The sequence below is a fragment of the Lactuca virosa genome, chromosome 4, assembly GCF_052849685.1.
Source record: "Lactuca virosa cultivar CGN04683 chromosome 4, Lactuca_virosa_CGN04683_v6, whole genome shotgun sequence".
Classification (NCBI taxonomy): domain Eukaryota; kingdom Viridiplantae; phylum Streptophyta; class Magnoliopsida; order Asterales; family Asteraceae; genus Lactuca; species Lactuca virosa.
In genome coordinates this window covers 137,725,681-137,748,995 of record NC_136429.1, presented here as the reverse complement: position 1 = coordinate 137,748,995, position 23,315 = coordinate 137,725,681, and the positions used below count along the sequence as shown (strand labels likewise).

Below are 23,315 nucleotides of genomic sequence, written 5' to 3'. Positions count from 1 at the left end.
GCATATCTCATTTAGGACATCACTAACTAATATGTACTAGCATGCGGTTCATAAAGCCGAAATACATATAACAGGAACATAAGACATCCTTCCTAGACCCTTAGTCCTAAACTAGCATGCAATTCTCATAAAGTTGATACATATATAATAGGCACATAAGGCATCCTTCCTAGATCCTTAGTCCTAATCTAGCATGCAATTTTCATAATCATATCATAACATAAACTTGTATGGGTAATTTGGGAGTACTTACTTGAGCTCGGCTGATTGCATGCACCAAACCCTTTTTCTCTTTTCAAAGTTCTTTTCTCTTTTCAAAATTCTTTTTGTAAAAAAATGATTTTCTTTTGAAAATTTTCATACCATGTCCTTAGTTTGAGTTCAGAAACACCCGAGAGTGTGCCCGGATCCCTCAAACCAAGGCTCTGATACCAACTTGAAACATCCCAAAAATATAGACCAAAAATTTCGTTTTAAATCGGTAATAAAAACCATCAATATCATCAATCACATAAACATCATAGTATTGTATCTCAAAAAACATCATAAAATTTGTCAATGTATCAAAATCATATATCATAAATCAGAGTGAATCCTCCCAGGCTAAAAACAGTGGTGTGTGCCATGCAGTCATCCCGAGCTCTTCCCCTTACTAGCGGAAGTACCTGAAACCAAAACTGAAAACTGTAAGCATTAAGCTTAGTGAGTCTCCCCAACTACCACATACCATACACATAACACATAAACATATCTTGGGCCCCACCCCTGCTACATCGAGTCAAGATCGGCATCGGGCCCCGCCCGGCATAGAATCCTATTCGGCATCGGGCCCCGCCCGGCATAGAACCCTATTCGGCATCGGGCCCCACCCGACATCGATCCTCGCCCGACATCGAGCAAATCTCGGAATACATAAGGGCATAATCGGTAATACACGTAAACCTAAGCACATAAACTTAACACTTACCATTCCTCGGGTCCCGCCCGACATCGGACCGTAATCCGGTAACATACTAACATTCCTCGGGACCGCCTCGGCATCGAACCGAAGTCCAGAAACATACAATACAAACACATGCGAGAATCATAAAGACATCAAGCATACAAGCATTCCTCGGGACCTCCCCGACATCGGATCAAAATCTGGAAAAGCATATAAATCTACATCGGGCCCCGCCCGGCATCGGACCATAGTCCAGTACTACTACTAGCTAAATGGGCCGGCCTTGGTGCCTTAGACCCGTTCCTACTGGAGGAAACTCACCTCGAATGACTCCCTGGCTATCAATTTCACAATAACACTTAATCAAAATCTGATAATTCTTCTTAGGGTAAAATGGCCATTTTACCCCTGGTCAAAGTCAACGTCCTAGTCAAAGTCAAAGTCAAGGTCAACTCCCAGTCAACCCAACTCGTCGAGTTAGCTCCTAACCCGGCGAGTTCCTGTACTACTCAGACGCGTGGTTAGCCGAGTCAACTCGTCGAGTCCTTTCGCTGACTCGTCGAGTTCTACCTGGCATACAATCAGGACAACCCGACTTTAACTCGTCGAGTCCCTTATCGGACTCGCCGAGTTCCCCTGTCTATTTGGGCTATCTTAATGGATTAAGCCCCTACACTTCAGATCCAAGCTTCATACTTCACATAAACCCTGAAAATGTCCTTTTAAGGGTAAAGTTTTTGACTTTACTCATTAATACCTCTTCTTAAAGAGTTTAGCTCAAACCTTAATTCCTTGGGACCTAGAACTTGATCCTTAAACCACCCATACACCAAACTAACGCTTACAACCTCAGATCTAAAACCCTAACACTACTTGGACACGTAAACTTCCCAGCTTTCCTTCCAAGCATGGCCCCTTAGGGATAAAAAGGCCATATTAATGCTTATAAGCTTGAATGGGGCTTCCATGGTCATAAAGTTTGCACATTTATGCCATGGAACCCCTCCTAGATCCCAGATCTGAAATATAAGTCACTTGGGACGTCCAAAGCCCAAAGACCAAGGTTCTTGTACCAAAACCCTCATAAAATGGAAGTAAATAGATCTAAGGAATGAATGATCAAGTTAGAGACTTGATTACCAGAAAGTGATGAGGATGGAAGGAAATCCCTAGATCTACTATCTTCTCCTTGAACCTTCTAGCTCCTTCTTCTTCTTCTAGCTTCAAGAACACACCAAAAGACTCAAGAATGGCTCACAAACTCACAAGATACTCTAGGGTTTCGTGGATTAGGGTTTAGGACTTGGAGGCTGGAAATGAGGCCAAAAGGTGGGGATTAAGATGCTTAAATAGGGTGCAAAACCCCAAAATTAGGGTTTCACTCTGAGATACCTACTCGTCGAGTCGATGGCTCTTGACTCAATGAGTAGGTGGCTGAAATCCCACGTCCAAGACTCAATTCTACTCGACGAGTCTGGGGCTTCCAACTCGTCGAGTAGCTCTATAAAAATGAATAATTTGTAAATAAATGCGTACCAGACACCGGACGTTACAATTAAATAGAATTTTTACCCTTGATTTTTGGGTCGTTACACCAGCAGATGATTATGGTCGTATCTTCAATAATTAGTACGAGAGCTTTTAGGTTTTTGATATTGTTTGAAGATTGTTACCGCATTCCTTTGCTAGATATATTTCATTAAAGCCCAGTTGAATAAAAATGTTTTTCAGGTACTTTAGTTATTCGTGAGAATGACAAGGTTTGACTGTACACACACACATTCACAACATGTTTCCGCATAATGAAATTTTACTCTGATATGTTTTAATAAATAAAAATGAAAATTTTGAGTTGAAAATCGGGAGGTTACAAGTTTGTATAAGAGCCTTGGTTTGAGTGAACTGGATGAACACTCTTTTGATTCCAAACTCAAAGTAAGGATTTGAGTAATTAATAAATCTTTTTATAAAAGGAATAATAAAATAATATGATGCGTACAGTCAGCCAAAGCTCATAAAGGAAAGTGATTCGCAAAATATACATATTTGTTATGTTGTTGAATATGAAATGTTAAGAATGCATGCTAGTATGTACGCTAGGGATCTTTTCACGAATTGTCGGTTAGAATTGTCTGATCCATAAGATGCCTTATAGCCTAGGGTTTTGCCTATTATTTGTTGCTTAGAACCTATATTAATATTAGTTAGTTATTCGACATGTAGGTTAGGTTGCATGTTTCCAAGATTAAATAGTTTTAGATTGCCTGATTTGGCGCTATTGCGTAACTCTCGTTTGAGTCTAACCATCGTAGTGTTGGATCTTTCAGTCGACAGACTATTTGATTTTAGAGGCATGTAATCACATTCGTCCGATAATTAGTTAATATTAGTAGAAGTTCTTCCTCGGCTAACAATAGAGAAAAGAGAAAAGGAACCCTAGAAGGATAGCCTAGGAAGTTTAATACATGCTCGATAGGACATATATTCATAACATAGGGAGTCGGTAGAGACGCAAGATCCTAGTTGTTGGGGTACAAAGCTCTCCATTTGGTGATGACTTGAAAGCTTCACCCTTTTTAAAAAGCCTTGTGCCTTATGACTTATGGGAATAGCCTTGTGACTTATGGTTTGAGCTTTCCTATATATAGTAGTAGTTAAATATTTTTTTGTAGGTTGAGAGATTTCCCATTTTGTATAGATGAGTAGATTAGTTTGAGAGAGAGTATTGTTGGAGCAAGCACATGCTACTACAAATTTTGTTCTGCTCCATTTTATCTATCCAATTATGCTTAAATGTTAACTCGTTCTTTTCGATTATGCATTTCTACATTTCCGCAATGTCAATCAAAGCTTCATGTCCTAACAAGTGGTATTAGAGCCAAACCATGAAGATTCAAATGATTAGTTCATGGAACGGTTCATGATTTGACTACATTTTACGTAATCGATTCAAGATTCGATATCTTTTGGTGAGTCTCTCCAAATTTTCTAAATCGTATATATCTTTATATAAATTTCTTGTTTATTAAGATTTTCCAATTGGATCTATTTCGTTTCATGCCAAATTTGTTGATACAATTCATTTTCTTTCATTTATTCATATATTTGTTAGCCTAATCCTATTGATCCAATATGTTTTTGTAGATCTAGCCCGATCTATGATAAATTGATCCAAATATACTTGTTACTGTTCATATGATTTAAAAGCCCATATTATTGTTTACAATTCACCTGATCCGATTGAAATCCCAAATCGTTCATTAGTTCTTCTAAATTTTCTTGGCATCTGCTTTATCGTTCATTCACATTGTTTGCAAGATTTTCTTCTCAAATCGTACAATATTGAATCGGAATTAGGGATGAGCAAAAGGACCGAACCGACCGGAACCGGCCCGAACCGAACCCGACCCGGGAACCAGCATCGGCCAAAATCAAGAACCGAACCGGCCCGACGGTTCTACCAGTTTCGGGTCCGGTTTTTGCCGGTTTTTTGATTTCGGAACCGGTCTTCGAGAAATAGCAACGTATTTTGGGGTTACGGTTTCGGTTTATGCCCCGTTATTGAATATGATTATAAGCACGAAGATCAATAACATGAATGCAAAACTGTTATGTATTTATATACATATACATAAAATTGTTTAATATTTAAAGTCGTATATTTTAAAAACACAATAAAACAAAATTAATGTTGAATCCTTTAAATTTTTATTTGTTGAAATCGATCGACTACATCGTTATCAGAAAGAAATACGTCATTCTCATTGAAAATGACCGAACAGTGACTCAAATGAACAAAAGTAGCATACTCTGGATATATCCCATCAGCTAGGTAATACCCATACTTATATTCATTTCCATTCAAAACGTATGACATGTCTGGTGCTTTACCCTGCAAAATATTGTTAAATAACGGAGACGCTTGAAGCACATTCATGTCATTGTTGGATCCCGCCATACCAAAGAATGCATGCCAAAACCATAAGTCTTGTGATACAACCGCCTCTAATATAACAGTCGGTACCCCATGATCACCTCGCGTGAATTGACCACGCCACGCATTGGGACAATTTGCCCACTCCCAATGTGTACAATCAATACTACCAAGCATCCCTGGAAAACCATGTGTAGCTTGATGCGCGACATACAACTGTTCGACATCACTTTTATTCGGATGACGCAAGTATATGTCACGGTAAAGCTCTATAACATACTCACAGAAAAGATATGTACATTCTCGACCCGTCCTCTCAGACATTTTCAAATACTCATCTGAAGCGTTTGCGGTTATGCCATATGCCAATTGTCTAAGTGCGACCGTACATTTTTGTATTGTAGTAAAACCACGTTTACCTCTAGCATCCCATCGTAATTGGAAAAACTCATAATTACGTTCCAAATCTCTAACTATACGTAAGAATAAATTTCTACTAATACGAAAACGTTCTTCAAATCTCGATAGGTCATATAAACTATCAGGGGCAAAATAATCACGTACCAAAAGTTCATTTGCCGGCTCTCGATCCCGGTTGATCCATTTTCTATGTTTCTTATCGCGGTGTGAACTTTCGCCTCTCGCATGAATCATGTCTTGTGCTGCAGACAATAGTTTGTGCAAAACCAAGTCGTCATCAGAACTGCTATCCATTTTTTGTTAAATGTGTGTGTTTGATTTGAAAGAGTTTGTATGTTTGTTTTGAAAATTTTGTGTAAAAATGGATGTATATACAGAGAGAATAAAGTAAAAATAAAAAACATTTTTTTTATTTAATGCTTTTCAACGGTCAAAAAGCCCCAGCCAATCCCGTCTTTCGTGTTCGTCCGTCCTTGGCTTCACGTCACAACCAACCCACCATTAATGGGGTCGATGTTCACGCGTTGAGAGGTCTCCACTCCAGGCAGCCTAAAAGACAAAAATTTTGTTAGAATCTCAAAATGAAAGTTAAACAAATTTCAAATTTTAGTCATATACTGTTTTTCTAAATCTCTATAATTAACTTGTCGGTAATATATATTTAGTGCTATATATACTTTAAACTATGTATTTAAGTTTGTTCCAGTTTCTGTGTATTAATTTTTTGAAGATTTTTAATTAACTCCTTGATTTTTATAATTGTGGTAGTTTTAGTCAATTATAGTACATACTTTATCCACATGAAATGCATATTATATTAAACAAGCTTAAAGGGCGGATTATATAATTGACTAAATATGAGTATAATATATTAGTCGATAATTTTATAATCCGTTTTATATCTATAGTACTAAATCTTCTTTTATGGCGGACGTAGATTGTTTTCTTTTTGTTTTTACATGGAAATGGGGCAGTGAGTTATTGTTTCGTGAATGGAGGTTCCTTTCTGGCGTGCGGCCGCCTGTACACAAGATCTGAAGTACGTATAAATAAGTGAAGAAAGCACGTCATTTCAACACAATTCCACATACCATTGAATTCCATCTCTAGTCATCACTCATTAGTAATCAAGATGTTGGCTTTCTTGGATCATATTTTTATTTACATATTGCCGTTGTTTCTAAGTGCTGCGTTCTTAATCAGATGGTACAATTCTACACCACCAACTATCATCAAGAAACTACCACCTTCACCACCAACGTTGCCGGTTATTGGCAACCTCCACCAGCTCGGGGCACTCGTCCACCAGTCATTCTTTTCTCTGGCCAGACGCTATGGTGACTCCCTCATGCTCCTCCACATCGGCTCAGTCCCAAGCCTGGTCGTCTCGTCAACTGAAGCGGCTCGTGAGATCATGAAGACACATGATTTAGCATTTGCCAGCAGGCCCACCACCAGGATGTTCAGGACCATCTCCTACGATCTCAAGGAAATAACAGTCGCTCCTTATGGTGAATACTGGAGGCAAGCAAAGAGTATTCTAACTCTCCAGCTTCTGAGTAACAAAAAGGTCCAATCTTTTGATGGGCTTAGGGAAAAGATAATTGGCGATTGCCTCACTAAAATCACCCAATGTTTCTTGTCAAACAAGCCTGCGGACTTGAGCGACTTGTTTAGCTCACTTACAAACGATGTCACATGCATGGCGACGTTTGGGAGGACGTATAACGAAGGAGAGATTGGTAAGAAATTTAAAAAGATAATGCAAGACTTCTCCGAGGTGCTGGGTAGCTTTTATTTTGAGGATTCTATTCCTCAGCTTGCATTCGTGGATCGGATTACAGGTCTTAGTGCTAAAGTCGATAGGGTGGCAGTGGATTTTGATGAGTTCCTTCAAAATGTGGTTGATGAGACTTTATCCAAGAAAAGAAATAACCCTAATCCAGTTAGTGGTGATGAACATGGTGTGGAGACCTTCATTGATGCACTACTCAAGATTCAGAAGGAAGATATTCTTGGCATCACCATCGACGCAGACGTCATCAAAGCACTGCTCTTGGTATAATATATACAAATCTCTTTTCATCTTATATACATGACAAATTGACAATTGAATGAATCTCAGCCACTAAACTTGTTTTGACCTATTTTGTATGTAGGATGCGTATGTTGCTGGTACGGATACATCATCATCCGTACTGGAATGGGCGATGACTGAACTTCTGTTACATCGTGATTGCCTTGAGAAAGTCCAGGCCGAGATAAGGGCAGTCCTTAACGGAAAGAAAGACATAACTGACAACGATGTGGAGAAGATGAAGTATCTAAAATGCGTCATCATGGAAGCCACACGACTCCATCCTCCCCTTCCAGTTCTACCACCACGAGTTGCAAGACACGATGCCAAAGTAATGGGGTATGATATTGCAGAAGGAACTAGGGTATACGTCAATGTTTATGCAATTATGAGGGATCCTAAAGTGTGGGATAAACCTGAAACGTTTATGCCGGAGAGGTTCTTGGAGTCATCTATTGATTTCGTGAGGCACAATTTTGAGTTGCTTACATTTGGTGCTGGAAGGAGGAGTTGCCCTGGAAGGATATTTGCCATGGCCATCAATGAGAAGGTTCTGGCTAATGTTTTGTACAGGTTCGATTGGGCTCTGCCACAAGGAGTTAGGCCACAGGACGTAGATATGAATGAAACTTTTGGTCTCGCTAATCACCGGAAGGTTCCATTGCTAGCTCTTGGGACACCATTCTTCCCATAATTAAGCAGCAATACCGGCATTATCTAAAACATTACTAGCTGAATGGATGGATGGATATTTGCCATTAATTTTTCGTTTATTTTGGAAAAAATTACATGTACGTTGTAGCCCAAGTTACATGACATGCATATTCTTTTGTTAAATAAATATATATTTTTTTGAAACGGAAAATTAAATGGAAATCTACTTGCAATATTTCAATGAACACCTGGACAGTTCTAGCTCATTTACATGACAAACCCAACCTCATATGGATTATGGATTATGTAATGTTAATTAAATTAATATATAGTGGGCAAACATAATGTTATCTTTATATAACCATTCATATAGTTTTTCATCTGTTGCCCTTTATAAATTTACACATCAGTGTAATTAATATTCATGTATGATTTTAGCTTTTACATCAATATGTTTAAAAGCATGGTTATTGTACATATTTCTAAATGAGGTTATATTCATTAATCTATCCAAAAAAAATGCATCAACTGCTTCCATCATTCTAAGGATATCAACTAGTAGGATAAACACGTCTAATATTCTTATAAGGAAATCTTAACCATTTAATGATCATTGTCAATATCCTATAAAAATACATGATAATATATGGTACTTACCAAGATATTCTATTGTTAAATGAGTAAGACTAAAGGGAGTGGTGACGCATGCTAAAGAGATGCTAAGACATGCTAAAGAGATGCTAAGACATGCCACATCATATTTTTTTTCCACCTAATCTTTTGTCATAGAAAATATATACACTTGAATTTTAAGAAAAAAATTAAAACAAAAATCCAAATAAAAGATGACCAATCACAGCCTTCTGATTTTAGAAAAAAATAAAATAAAAAAAAGAAAGCAAATACAAAAGGGCCAATGACAGCCAATTGCAAATAATCTTTTCTTCTCTCTCTTCTCGCTAGTGAACCGGCGAGCTCTTCTTAGCACATTGCTTAACATGGTGAAGGGGGTGATGTTTTGTTCATGCCAAGCTTTTGGCGAGTGGGCTTGGCGCCCCCACTCCCTTTAGCCTAATAGTTAATATATAAATAAAGTTTAATGGATTGTCACGTCATCTTTGTATATTTTATATAATTCCATCAATTTTTTTTCTATAATGTATTGAACTCTATAAAATTCAATGGAACATGTTTAAATATTTATTTATGTAATAGAAAACTTTCCTTTTTTCCATTGAAAGATTCAATGACTATTGAACTCCAAACTTATTGAATATTAATATGACATCTCATAATGGTAGAGTTGAATCCATTAAATGACGAGTAAGTTTGCCACCTTACTCAACTCTCCTACTAAACTCTCCATTATGCATCCTCTTAATATGTACATAATATGTAGAGAACTCAATTTTTCTCAACTAATATTATGAAGATTTATCAAAAGTTTTTCTATACAAATGTGGAATTCTAAATTTCAAAAATATTTTACATTATAGGATATTATTGGGTTTATAACATATCATAACCATAATTTAAAGCAACAAGGAAGTACCAAATAAAAAACTATATCTAGTACAAGTCCTTAGTGCTTCTATCTCCTCCCATACAACAACTACTACCTGAACCTGCAACACATGAAAATCTACAACATCAGACAACAAGTCTTGTGAGTTATAAAATACTCTGTTTTTATGTCATCATACTCTTCTTCTCTACTTTCTTTCTTTTCATATTCTACAATTTTGTTCTGTTCTACTCACACTCTGTCATTCTAACATCTTTTTCTCATACTCTTTCACTCTAGTCTCATATTCTCGCATTCTTCTCTTATATTCTCATCTTTTCATACTCTACTTTATTCTCACATCTTCTCATATTAATCTCATACTCTTACTCCATCTTTACCTCTTCTCATACTCTTACTCTATCTTCATCTCATCTCATACTCTTTATGCGTCTCTTCTCATCTCATCTCATACTCTTACTCTTTACCTCTTCTTATACTCTTACTCTATATTTATCTCATCTCATACTCTTCTCTTACTTTATTTGCACCCTTTCTCATCTCATCTTATACTCTTACTCTATCTTTACCTCTTCTCAAACTCTTACTTTATCTTCATTTCATCTCATACTCTTCTCTTGCTCTATATGTACCTCTTCTCATCTTATCTCATACTTTTCCCATACTCTATCTTCACCTCTTCCTATACTCCTACTCTATCCGCATCGCATCTCCTCACATCTTCTCATACTTTACTTGCATCTCTTCTCATAATCTGCCTCTCTACTCTCATCTTCTCACACTTTTCCATTCTATTCCTATTTAGAACCAACCGGTCTAATCACATATGATAGCTTCACCTATCAACTAGTGGGACAACTCTCTTACTCTCTTACTAAACTCTCCATTTTGCATGCTCTTCATATGCACATAATAAGTAACGACTCGATTTTTCTCAACTGATATTATGGAGATTTATCAGAGTTTTTCTATACAAATGTGGAATTCTAAATTTCAAAAATATTTTACATTCCAGGATATTATCAGGTTTACAACATATCATAACCATAATTTAAAGCAACAGGGAAGTATCAAATAAAAAGCTATATCTAGTCCAATACATTGCGAGATGAGTCTTCTAATTATACTATGTAGGATGCTAGTTGTCTTTGTGATAGTTGCATGGAAGAACAAGATCAGGCCCTTGACATCTGTATGAAAGACCATATGAGTAGTCCATGGCAGTTATATGAAAGACCATGGGGTAGCCGATGACACTTGCTTGTAAGACCAGGATTTGGCCATTAGCACTGCAAGGAAAGACCAAGAGGGTAGCCAATGGCAGGAAGTGACTGTAATACTATGATTTGGCCCATAGCTTTCACTTGGGGTTGAAATAGACCCAATTTGTTATGTTTGGTATATGGTGTTTTGGGGAACTCAGTAAGCTTTGTGCTTATGGTTTTATGGTTTAAAATGTTTTAGGTACTTCTTATTCCAAGGGAAAGAGTCTGGCATGGTTGCATCGCATCCACAGAAGATTTCATACTTATGATTTTGTTATTACTTTGATGTTAATTGGAAATACTTTTGATACTATAATTATCCTAAAAGTAATGAATGAATGTTGTGGTTGATTTGAAAATAAAAATTTTATCTGGTATTTTTGGGACGTTACACGGTTACTCTATGTTTACATATTCTCATACTCTTACTTTATCTTCCTCTCATCTCATACTCCTCTCTTACTCTATATGCATCTCATATCATCTCATACTCTTCTCACACTCTATCTTCACCTATTCTCATACTCCTACTTTATCCTCATCTTACATCCTTACCTCTTCTTATACTCTACTCTCATCTCTTCTCACATTCTTCCTCTCTACTCTCATCTTATCAGGCTTTGCCATTCTATTCCCATTTAGACCCAAACGGTCTAATCGCATATGATAGCTTCACCTATCAACTAGGGGGACAAAATAGTTCTGACGTACCGGTATACAATCATCCGGACTTAGTCCCCTCCCTTTGATCCCTCATGGATCCTTTGGCTACTTTTCTTTTCTTGAATCCCTGGCGGTTTACAATGATCCTTTCTTCTACCCGTAATCCCTTACGTATTATTTATCAAGGCTCTTTAGAAGAAACCTCTTACATTGTTCCATTCATAGAAACCTTTCTCGATCTTTTCTAACGAAACATAATCTCATTCCCAAAGGAATCATCTTTCTACATTCCCGAGGGAAACATCTTTCTACATTTTTAAAACCATTCATATAAATGTTATGTTCTTCCCATAATCTTACATATCACTTGTCACATAACATTCTATCACATCATTTCATTAAGAAATCTTCTACTATTAATATAGTACTTAATTCGTTAAGTACTTAATATAAATCTCCATCTAATAACATGTAGGTATCTAACATAATACCATTAACATCTTTTCTTGCATACACAATCATCCATATGATTATAGTTCATATAATCGTACTTTATCTTCATATCTTGTAGGTATTTAACTTAATACCATTTACATCTAATCATATATATATATATATATATATATATATATATATATATATATATATATATATATATATTCATAAGATTATAATACATATAATCATAATCTAGTGAGAGAGTTATAACTTACATCGTTAGTTAGAGAAAACTAACTACCACTGGTTTCCAATCTTTAATTGATGTACTTGATCCATCTTTTTCCTATTCAAGAGAAATTAATGTCTTTGGATTTGACAGAATATATTTTTTCCTTAAAATTTAAATATATAAGAAAAGATGAATGTTGGTAAATTTGAATTTGACATATTATTACGGTTTGTCATGAAGATAAATTTTTTATTAGTTTTTAGTTAAACATTTAAATAGATGGTACTTTCAATGTTTTTCTATAATAATATTTTCTTACTTTCTATTTCCACATCTTACAAATATGTACTATAAATAGAAGGGTTCACAAAGAAACTTATATTTTTATAAACAAGGTTTTTATTGGCATGTGTTACGTGCAGACAAATAATATACACAAAACACCTATGAAGGTTATGAAGAGGATTTTCAATTTAACTATCAAATAAATTATGGGTATTTTATATATGTGCTTTTATTCTTTTATTTTTTATAGGTTATAACTTATAGTGCGTGTTTTTTATATACGAATAATGTTCATATAGCCGCATATGAAGATTGTCAGGAGCATTTTCAATTCATTGATTAAATAGATTATGAGGTTATTTTATTATTTTTTAATTTAATTTTAAGAAAATGATATCCTTAACATTAAATGGTAGTTCATATTCATTTTCCAGAAAATGATATCCTTAACCTAAGCTTAAGTGGGGCTGTAATGTATATTCCCTATCCCCATATATATATATGGGAAAAGGGAATATACATTACAGCCCCACCTAAGCTTAGGTACTAAACCTCTTGAAAATACATTGTTTTACTATATAAAGATTACGGTTAATGGATTCACGATTAATACTTCAAGATGTAAATTCAAGATCGACACAATAGGGTTTAGGGTTTAAATTTAGGGTTTAGGGTTTAGGGTTAGGGTTTAAGGTTTAGGGTTTAGGGTTTAGATTTAGGGTTTAGGGTTTAGGTTTAGGGTTTAGGGTTTAAATTTAGGGTTTAGGGTTTAGGTTTAGGGTTTAGTAATGTTCACTTGGGTGAAGTAATAAACGATAATTGAAGAAAGAAAACAGAGATGATAAAACGATAATGAAAGAAAGAAATGTTATGGAAGTTGATATATTTACCAAGTGAAACCAAACCGGGTATATTTAGCATGTTAAAACGACATATTTTAGAGGTTTAGTACCTAAGCTTAGGTGGGGCTGTAATGTATATTCCCTATCCCCATATATATATGGGAAAAGGGAATATACATTACAGCCCCACCTAAGCTTAGGTACTAAACCTCTTGAAAATACATTGTTTTACTATATAAAGATTACGGTTAATGGATTCACGATTAATACTTCAAGATGTAAATTCAAGATCGACACAATAGGGTTTAGGGTTTAGGGTTTAGATTTACGGTTTAGGGTTTAAATTTAGGGTTTAGGGTTTAGGGTTAGGGTTTAGAGTTTAAGGTTTAGGGTTTAGGGTTTAGATTTAGGGTTTAGGGTTTAAATTTAGGGTTTAGGGTTTAGGTTAAGGGTTTAGTAATGTTCACTTGGGTGAAGTAATAAACGATAATTGAAGAAAGAAAACAGAGATGATAAAACGATAATGAATGAAAGAAATGTTATGGAAGTTGATATATTTACCAAGTGAAACCAAACCGGGCATATTTAGCATGTTAAAACGACATATTTTAGAGGTTTAGTACCTAAGTTTAGGTGGAGCTGTAATGTATATTCCCTATCCCCTATATATATATATATATATATATATATATATATATATATATATATATATATAATCTTATTTTTAATTTGTCTAAAATTTAAAAGTAATGAGTTACAATGTGGTGATATATATATATATATATATATATATATATATATATATATATATATATATAATCTTGATCTTATATTTAATTTGTTTAAATTTAATTAATTGTTTAACATGATGATGTATGTTTTTAAATTATTATGATCATTAAATAAAAAGAAATTAAATATCTTCATACTTTTCTTTCACATTATCTTGAAATGATTCTAAAAATATAAAAATATAATTAACTTTATCAAAATATAACACTTATCATCATTTGATATGTATAAGAAAGATAATAAGATATTTAATTTCTCTTAAATAAATGATAAATTTTATATTTATATTGGAGTATAACAATTATTAAAAACGATCAATTATCATTTTTAGAAAGAGGGTAAATAATGTTATTCAGATTCAAACAATGCATTCAGTAAAAAACAACATTTTATCAACAATAATTTATCAGATAACATTATAACGTCAATACATTTTATAAATATACACTTCATAAATTCAGAACTTACAAAGAAAAAGTAAAAAAAAAAAAAAAAAAAAAAACAGGGCCAAAATGTTTAACTTCCATCTATTCAAACAGTTTGGTATATACATGTTGCCATAAATCATTACATAAGTGTTACATTGGATGTTGTATACACGATACCTACTATTTCGCTACACAAGCGTCAGCAGGAGTAGTTCTTGATACAATTGCAGCTTTGCTAAATTGCAACTTTGTAAATGAAAAAATATGTATGAATAATTTGTACCACTAAAAATCCCACCGTAAGTTCAGACGCAGACAAATAAATAACCATACATTAGCTCTTTTTGAGAGTTAAATCTATAAAAAATCATAAGAAAAACTTTTTCATACAATCAAAAATCCACTCTCCTAACATTGAAATATAACATGTAAAATATGATTTAAACTTATCATGAAAAAGTTTCAAGTGAAGTATTAAATATAAGTGTGAAGAACGAGATTTAGCTCAGCGGAAGGAGAAGTCGTTAAAATTGGGATCACGGCAAGACTGAATTAATCAAACCTTGTCCACTGCCCTAATAACATACAAAGATGCTTAGACTCATCATTGAAATTCTACGTTCTTCCGAGATTTAAAGAAAGAATATGAAACGATTTGAAAATTAGAAGCCTCAGTGTGTGTGTAACAATCAGATCATTGATCAAAAGTTACTTCAATCTCGCTGAAATCCGCTAAGATAGTTAATTTATCCTCATAAGCCTCAAATCAAGTCACAAAACAATTAAAAAAAACACAATCCAATTCAATAATAGGAATTGAAGGTTTTGACTAAGGTTATAGAAAAAGAAATACAATGATTTGTACTCAGACAGCCAAGGGTTTGTCGTCAAACTTAATGGGAAGAAGAGCCCATGATCAGAAACTCTAGTCCACAAATTGCTTCATCATCGCACATATCATACTAAAAACTAAATAAGTTAGACAATTATAACATGAACCTGTAAAACAGCTACTGATTGTGTGAAAAACAACAGCTTCTAAAGAAAATTAGTGTTAGGGAAGATCGTCCTTGAACATATGATCCTTTTGATCGAGGTTTTTGAAAAAGGCATTTCAAACACGTTCTGTATGAGGTGTTTCACGATGAAATGACATTGAACAACACATTTATCAGGATATCCACAAATTTTAATTTTGCATCTGAGCCATTACACCGAGAGGAACTGTTTTATCCCCCATAATTGGTAAATGGATGCATATCATCAAATTTCATTCAAAATCAAATAACTTCACGCAGAAATAGTTGTATTTTGATAGTCTGACAGATGAAGCTCATTGAAAGATGCAGTTATATTGACAGCAGAAATTCCAAAAATCTAGAACAGAGTTGACAAATGTTGAGGATTCAGTGTGTGTAACAATAAGATCATAGATCAAAATACATTTTAATCTCACGGAAATCCGCTAAGATATTAAAAGTATATCATCATAACCCTCAAATCGTTGTCAAAAATAATCCAGATCTAGATAAAAACAATTGCGATAAGCTAGATTCAGTGGTAAATAGGTAAAGATATCGACAAAGATTTAGATAAAATCGAATGATTTGCACTCAGACAGCCAAGGGTTTGTCGTCAAACATAATGGGAAGAAGAGCCCATGATCAGAAACTCTAGTCCACAAATTGCTTCATCATTAATCAGATAAATTCGAAACTTTTCATAATTAATTCGTGAAAGTAGATAAAACCTGATATATACCTGCAGAGATAGACAAACGTAGAACGATTGTATTTGTAGAAATGAAGATGCGAGGGCTTGAAATATATATAGGATTGAACAAGGGTGATGAACGTCGTAGGGTTTTATTGGGCTTTTCTGCAAAAACATATGTGGGCTATAACTTCGTTAATTGTTGCTAGGTTATTTTGTGACACGCAGTGGTGGGCAAAATAAACCGGGCTTGATTTATTAAAAATTAAAGTGTTCGGTTAGGGAAATCGGTTTTTCTAAAATCTGTTCGTGTTAGATTTATACGATCGGTTCATTTGAGATACAGCCATTCTCTTGTGTGGTATCCTTGTAATACACTAAATACTCTATATCATACTCTCGATTATCCACTTTTTCTTTTAATTTCAAAAATTTGAATCAAATTGTAACGGGTTACAAACAATCTTAGGTCGGGGAACTGTGAGGTAGTGCTCATAAAAATAACCCAAACTTGGGTTCGTTTCGACTTGTATGAAACGACATGTGGCAAAATTAAAATCGGACGCAACAAATTAGGAGCAGAACATAAACAATAAAACTATGAGGCCGAAACCAAAACAATATAAACAAGTTAAATTCAGGTCAAAGTCATTCAATTCAAGATGAGCTTTTCAGGACCAATTTTCGGTAATACGAACACCACCCATGGAGTATTTGCATCCAAAACAATGTTGGTGGCTTTTCGAGATTTTAAGAAAAACTTGCATATTTTCTTTTAAAAATATTGTCAATAGTTGATTTTTTTTCTTGGTTTGATTCGGTTATGTGCTTTTCAAATATCTTGGTAAAATAATTTTCTTCTAGTGTAAATATGCATAACAAAAAAAAGGTGCATGAAAATATATTATGCATATTTCTTTTAGAACCCACTTTAAAAAATGCAAGATTTCAAGAAAAATAAATCAATACCATTAATTTATGAGACTTTAAAGAAAAAAAAAGTACTAGTTTTCTTGTGTGGCTTAATAGTGCGGCTTAAAGTTCTTCCATCCTAAAGATGAAGTAATTTTCTTATCGAATACCATGTTTAAATTAAAAAAAAATTCCAATATTATTTGATGAAGGAAACACTTTTTTAGCTTTTTTATCTTCTCTCTCGAACTCTCTTGTAAAAAACTAAAATTTTTTAAATTTTTATCTAGTGTCATCAAAATTAGTTATACAGTAGTTGGTGAAAACTGAAAAAAAAACACACCTTTAAATTAAGATCTAAATCGGGCTCCGCATCCATGAGTGCACGTAAATTGGTACATATTATGAGTTCAAAGTCAGAACATGTTGCATGAATAATTTAAGGAAATAAACAATCGTTATTTGTATTGTACCTTATGATGTAATCCTTTTACCTCATTTGTTAAAGTTTGTCCCTGTAGCAAGAGATAAATGTAATGTCCCAAAAATATCGAGTAAAATTTCTTTTTTAAATAATTCAAAACCATTCATTCATTATCTCAAAGACAATCATAATTAAAGTATTCTCAAAACACCAGAGTAATTCATAAACATTGAGTGCAAAATAAATCTCCAGGGATTGCAGTGCAATCAAGTTGGGCCCTTCTTTTTGGAACCAGAAGTACCTGAAAACATTTTAAACATAAACCGTAAGCACAAAGCTTAGTGAACTCTCCAAAATACCACATACCATACATATATCAGGCCCCGCCTGGTACTGATCGGGCCTCGCCCGGTTAACAGGCATGTCCGTAACACGTAGTAGGCCCCACCCAACACATATGATGGTCCCCATCCAAATATACATACAAATACATGCAAGAGTCACAAAGATAACTATAATCCTATAATATAATCCAAGTCTCCAACCTTCAGATATGAATCAATATGAAGGTTAGATGGACAAAGTTTCCAACTTTATCCATAAGAAGGTCACAAAATTTCAAGAACTAAACTTGATGCACTAAAATGACCAAAAAGTGGCAAATATGACAAATGACTAGATCTATGAAACCAATGAGCAAGTTAGAAGCTTGTTACTCACAATGGTCCAGGAATGATTCTTTGAAAACAACACCAACATATTCTATAAGCTTTGTCTAACCATTCTGAAATCAAGGCATCTATACAGAGAAGTCGAGAGATCACTTGAAAACCCACACCTTCCAACAAACAACCCAATAACTCGAAAATGTTCAACCGCAACCACTATCTTTCTCTCTATAAATGTAAGACCCAAATCACAGCAATAAACCACTCAAAGCAGAAAACTTCTCAAAAATTGGAATTACCAATTACTTTCATCAGTAAACTCCCCAGAACCAGTAACCTATCAGTCTAAACTCTAGGAACCGTACCTTAAGACTGATGACCATCCATTCGACGTAACTACCTCTAGTCTCTGACTAGGAAAGCTACCAAACCATGTAGAATAAAAACTCAAAAGATACCGATCGTAAATTTCAACCAATCCCAAATCCAGAAGCTGTGCCCAAAAACCTTAAATATACTTGACTTCCTGACAAGTCATCACCAACCTACTGCTCCCATAAGCATAATGATGGTCCATCCAAGAATCTCACTTTGCATCAAAATCCCTCATTAGCTCAGGTGTACATTCGCCTGACAAAACACTCGAGATACTTACAACGAACTCCATGACTCAATATTTTAGAACCGATACCCGACATTGGTAACCAAGCTCCTATTAGACGGACCGTAAGCAAACGGGGTTCATAAGGTAAACTGTAACACCTAGTTCCAGGTAAGCACCATTTTATAATTTCAGCTTTAATTCTCAAGTTTAAACCTTGCTCACGACGTAACCACTGAGGTGTCAAGACATGAGCCCGGATGGATGAAACGTGTATGGTTTTGATTCTCACGACGTGAGCCCTTATGGGTCATGACGTGAGATGCGGCTGTAAGGAAAACCCTAATTTTGGGGGTTTATTATGTATTTAAAGGAAGTGAGGGCTAAGGTTAGCCAACCCTCAACCTCCATCATCTCATTACACTCCCCTTTTGAAACCCTAGCACCCATAGTTGATCTTGAGCTCCTTTGTGGTTATTTATAACAAAGAAGAAGAAGAGGAAGAGCATCTAGTTCATCATTTATGCATTCAAGTCTCACCATCATTCATCTACACACCTTCTGGACCTTTCGGAGTTTCCAAGTTCATTGCTTTTTGAGTTTAAAAGCTTAGATCTAGGTTTTTATGCCTTATTGTAACATCCAAAAAATAAGACCCGGAAATTTTTCATTTTTAAATTAATAAAACAGTAAACCATATCATTGTCATAAAACCAAAGTAATCAAATTTTATCAATACATCATCGTTGTCAGAGTAAATCACAAAATGTTGAATCGAATGGTGTGTGATGTACAATCATCCCGAGCTCTTCCCTTTGAAACCAGAAGTACCTGAAACATAAACTGAAAACCGTAAGCACAAAGCTTAGTGAGTTCCCTAAAATACCACATACCATACATACATAAATAAACACATAACGGGCCCCGCCCGACATCAAGCCCCACTCGGTATACAGATCTGTAAATCAATGGGCCCCGTCCAATGAGTATAACGGGCCCCGCTCAAACTTGCATAACGGGTCCCACCCACTGTGTATAACGGGCCCCGCCCACATACAAATCACATAAGCATAACAAGAAAATAGCATCAGAATAACCATTGGGCCCCGGTCGGCATCGGGCCTTACCCGGTAAGCATACCAACACATAACACATGCAAGAGTCACGAAGACATCTAGCACCCTAACATAATTAACCATGGGCGAACATTGGTGCCTTCGACCCACTAAGCGCAGTGAGGAGACTCACCTCACACTGCTGAATCTCACGGATAAATCTCTGGCTGCTGGCCCGCTAAAAATCTGGCGCTATCAATCACAAAATAACATCCAATTAATAATTGGATCGCGACCCACACTAAGAGTCTAAATTAGGGTAAAAGACCTTTTTACCCTTTCCCTAACATGGCCCAAAGCCAAAGCCTAATCCAAATGTCCAAAAAGCCCAAATTCCAAAATAATCATCCAAGCCCAATCATGGCCTAATTTTCCAAATTGGGTCCAAACCCCCTTTATGGGCCTTCCACCAAGGAGTCTAATAAAATATCTGTTGGATATAGTATCTAAGTCCATAACTATATTTGGTATGTACTTGACCCAACCCGGCATGGTCCATTTGGGTTGCACTTCACCCGAACAATTTATGGATAATCGTTTGAGAATAGTATAAGTTATGATTTATTAATATATTATAAGTCCTAATATATTAATATAAAATCATATTATTTAATTAGTATTGATATATAATTAATTTAGAATTAATTTAGAGATCAAAAGTATGACTAATTAAATATGGTCTCTTGTATTTATATAGTGTGGGCTAATGCTTATTTGGAATGGGCTAGGCTTGCATGGAAAGTCCATGGATACTCCATGGAGCTTTAACCCATGGATCTCATGGAAATGAAAAGACATGGGTATTAGGGTTTACATGGATGTAACCCTAATCCACCACACTATATAAAGGAGGCTTTGGTTCTTGAAATTGCACTAGTTGATGTGTGTAAACTAAGAGGGCCGATTTCAAGAAGTTTGTGACTATTCTCTCAAGTTTCCAAGTTTGTGGTGATTTGTGACTTCCATTTGAGGCATCCACATTATTGGTGCTAGGCTCTCAAACTCCAAGCAATCAACTACTACTACAAGGTAAGTAATTCTACTAGTTTTATTTGATTCAAGTACCCCATGTCATGCTAGTTAGGATAAGAACATTGGAAAAATAATTATTTGCATGTATCTTAGTCAAACATAGATCCAAGGTTTCTAGGGTTGCATGTACACCATATGAGTGTTAGAATGCTGAAAACCCATCAGTGGTATCAGAGCCTGGTTTGTTTATTTGATACTTGATGCAAAAAAAAAAAAAAAAAAACTTGAAAATCGAAGTTTTGTTCAAAAGCTCGTATCAAAATTTCAAGTTTTGCATATGTACTTACGATTCTTGAAATTTTTGATATGAACATTCATAAACATATGAGTTTAGAAGATCATAGAAATTATGTGCTAATAATTGATTAGATTAATTCCTGATCTTTATGTGTTTTAATGGAGTCCATAACTAGTTCTTAAGTTATGGATAACCAAAAGTCACATTTATAAAACCATTAAAAGAACACATAGGTTACAAAAAATGAAGAGTCTTCATTTTTAATAACCATTAACTCATAAGTTATGAGAAATGAAAAGTTTTGAAAGTTTACAAAACTTGCCCTCAAGTTTTGGAACATGTAAAGTCATATTAAAAACTTTAGTTCCAACCCCTAGAATTTTAAAAGTTAAAATTCAACCCTTATACTTTATAATATTATAAGTTTAATAATATTTATATATGTATAAGATCAAGTCGTCTTACCGCTAGTACGCCTCATTCACGAAGCCGATCTATAAGGGAGGTATAAGGTTGTTGCCTATAAAATGGCAACTTAATGGGTGTCCACTCTCACCCACCGCTTCCTTGATCGGTGGAGGGTCGTTAGCCGAACGGGTAGGACAAGGACTTAAAAATTCTCATTAAAAGTATAATGATAATACTAAAGTAAGTAAAATTTATTGAATTCCCAATCTTAGTTATTTTAGGAAAATGTGAATAAGGTGCTAATCCATGAAATTACACTTTACACTTTGTTTAAGTCGTTAGTGGAGCGTGTGTGGTTAACCGGCACACTAACTTGAACTTAACAAGGTAGGTAAAGGGTGACTTAATGTTTATCATAGTATCGATGGAGCGTGTGTGGTTAACCGACACATCGATTGAGGGGTAATACATTAAGGGTACCAAGTAATTTGCATGGTTACTTCACACCTTGTTTTGTGATCCTCGGCATCCCAGTCACAAAACGTGAAGGGCACACTCGAGATTGAAACATGCCATTGAAGAAAGTTCAATGAATCTCAAAGAATCTAGGAGTTTCTAAACCAATTAAAACCTAATTAAATATTTCATTTTTCATGGTGGAAATTGGTGAATCGTCATTCACCTACCTTCAAATATCTTATAGCTTAGATTACGGCATCCCTCTTCTAAGTTATAAAATATTGTGTTGGGTCCTAGCCTTAATATTACATTTGGGTGTTTTGTTAAGGACTTTCTCTATATCTAATCTAATATATTCCCTTTTCTTTTCAGATGTCTTCCAATAACAATGCTTCTGGCTCAAACCCTACTAGCTCCTTCTCTCTCATGAATCTTTGTGGGAGAGTCATCTTTGATGGGTCCAACTTTACAGATTGGATCAGAAACATCAGGATGGTCACTCGGTATGAGAACAAAGAATACGTTCTCGAATGCTAGATGTGAATTCTCGTGTGAGGAATCTCTGGCGGCTGCTCTAACGACTCCCTGGCTATCAATTTCACAATAACACTTAATCAAAATCTGATAATTCTTCTTAGGGTAAAATGGCCATTTTACCCCTGGTCAAAGTCAACGTCCTAGTCAAAGTCAAAGTCAAGGTCAACTCCCAGTCAACCCAACTCGTCGAGTTAGCTCCTAACTCGGCGAGTTCCTGTACTACTCAGACTCGTGGTTAGCCGAGTCAACTCGTCGAGTCCTTTCGCTGACTCGTCGAGTTCTACCTGGCATACAATTAGGACAACCCGACTTTAACTCGTCGAGTCCCTTATCGGACTCGCCGAGTTCCCCTGTCTATTTGGGCTATCTTAATGGATTAAGCCCCTACACTTCAGATCCAAGCTTCATACTTCACATAAACCCTGAAAATGTCCTTTTAAGGGTAAAGTTTTTGACTTTACTCATTAATACCTCTTCTTAAAGAGTTTAGCTCAAACCCTAATTCCTTGGGACCTAGAACTTGATCCTTAAACCACCCATACACCAAACTAACGCTTACAACCTCAGATCTAAAACCCTAACACTACTTGGACACGTAAACTTCCCAGCTTTCCTTCCAAGCATGGCCCCTTAGGGATAAAAAGGCCATATTAATGCTTATAAGCTTGAATGGGGCTTCCATGGTCATAAAGTTTGCACATTTATGCCAT

At 35.3% G+C, this 23,315-nt stretch overlaps 2 protein-coding genes and 5 non-coding genes across 7 annotated transcripts; 1 reads left to right on the top strand and 6 right to left on the bottom strand.

The window, feature by feature from the left end:
- Positions 1–4,643: 4,643 nt before the first annotated feature.
- Positions 4,644–5,591, bottom strand: LOC145105107 (uncharacterized). The gene has a single exon (XM_079042241.1). It carries the CDS (start codon positions 5,589–5,591, stop codon positions 4,644–4,646), a length of 948 nt encoding a protein of 315 aa, XP_078898367.1.
- Positions 5,592–6,389: 798 nt separating this feature from the next.
- LOC145168518 (cytochrome P450 736A117-like) lies at positions 6,390–8,354 on the top strand. Its single transcript, XM_079087312.1, has 2 exons — positions 6,390–7,356; positions 7,457–8,354. The coding sequence occupies exons 1-2, from the start codon at positions 6,430–6,432 to the stop codon at positions 8,066–8,068; spliced, it is 1,539 nt and encodes a 512-aa protein (XP_078943438.1). The 5' UTR covers positions 6,390–6,429; the 3' UTR covers positions 8,069–8,354.
- Positions 8,355–14,996: 6,642 nt separating this feature from the next.
- On the bottom strand, positions 14,997–15,112 carry LOC145110550 (small nucleolar RNA Z152/R70/R12). The gene has a single exon (XR_013709927.1). It is a non-coding gene; the product is annotated as a small nucleolar RNA Z152/R70/R12 (small nucleolar RNA).
- A 52-nt stretch (positions 15,113–15,164) lies between these two features.
- On the bottom strand, positions 15,165–15,260 carry LOC145110546 (small nucleolar RNA R11/Z151). Its single transcript, XR_013709923.1, has one exon. It is a non-coding gene; the product is annotated as a small nucleolar RNA R11/Z151 (small nucleolar RNA).
- A 95-nt stretch (positions 15,261–15,355) lies between these two features.
- Positions 15,356–15,456, bottom strand: LOC145110542 (small nucleolar RNA Z157/R69/R10). Its single transcript, XR_013709919.1, has one exon. It is a non-coding gene; the product is annotated as a small nucleolar RNA Z157/R69/R10 (small nucleolar RNA).
- Positions 15,457–15,621: 165 nt separating this feature from the next.
- On the bottom strand, positions 15,622–15,745 carry LOC145110553 (small nucleolar RNA snoR80). The gene has a single exon (XR_013709930.1). It is a non-coding gene; the product is annotated as a small nucleolar RNA snoR80 (small nucleolar RNA).
- Positions 15,746–15,899: 154 nt separating this feature from the next.
- Positions 15,900–15,995, bottom strand: LOC145110545 (small nucleolar RNA R11/Z151). The gene has a single exon (XR_013709922.1). It is a non-coding gene; the product is annotated as a small nucleolar RNA R11/Z151 (small nucleolar RNA).
- Positions 15,996–23,315: the final 7,320 nt, after the last annotated feature.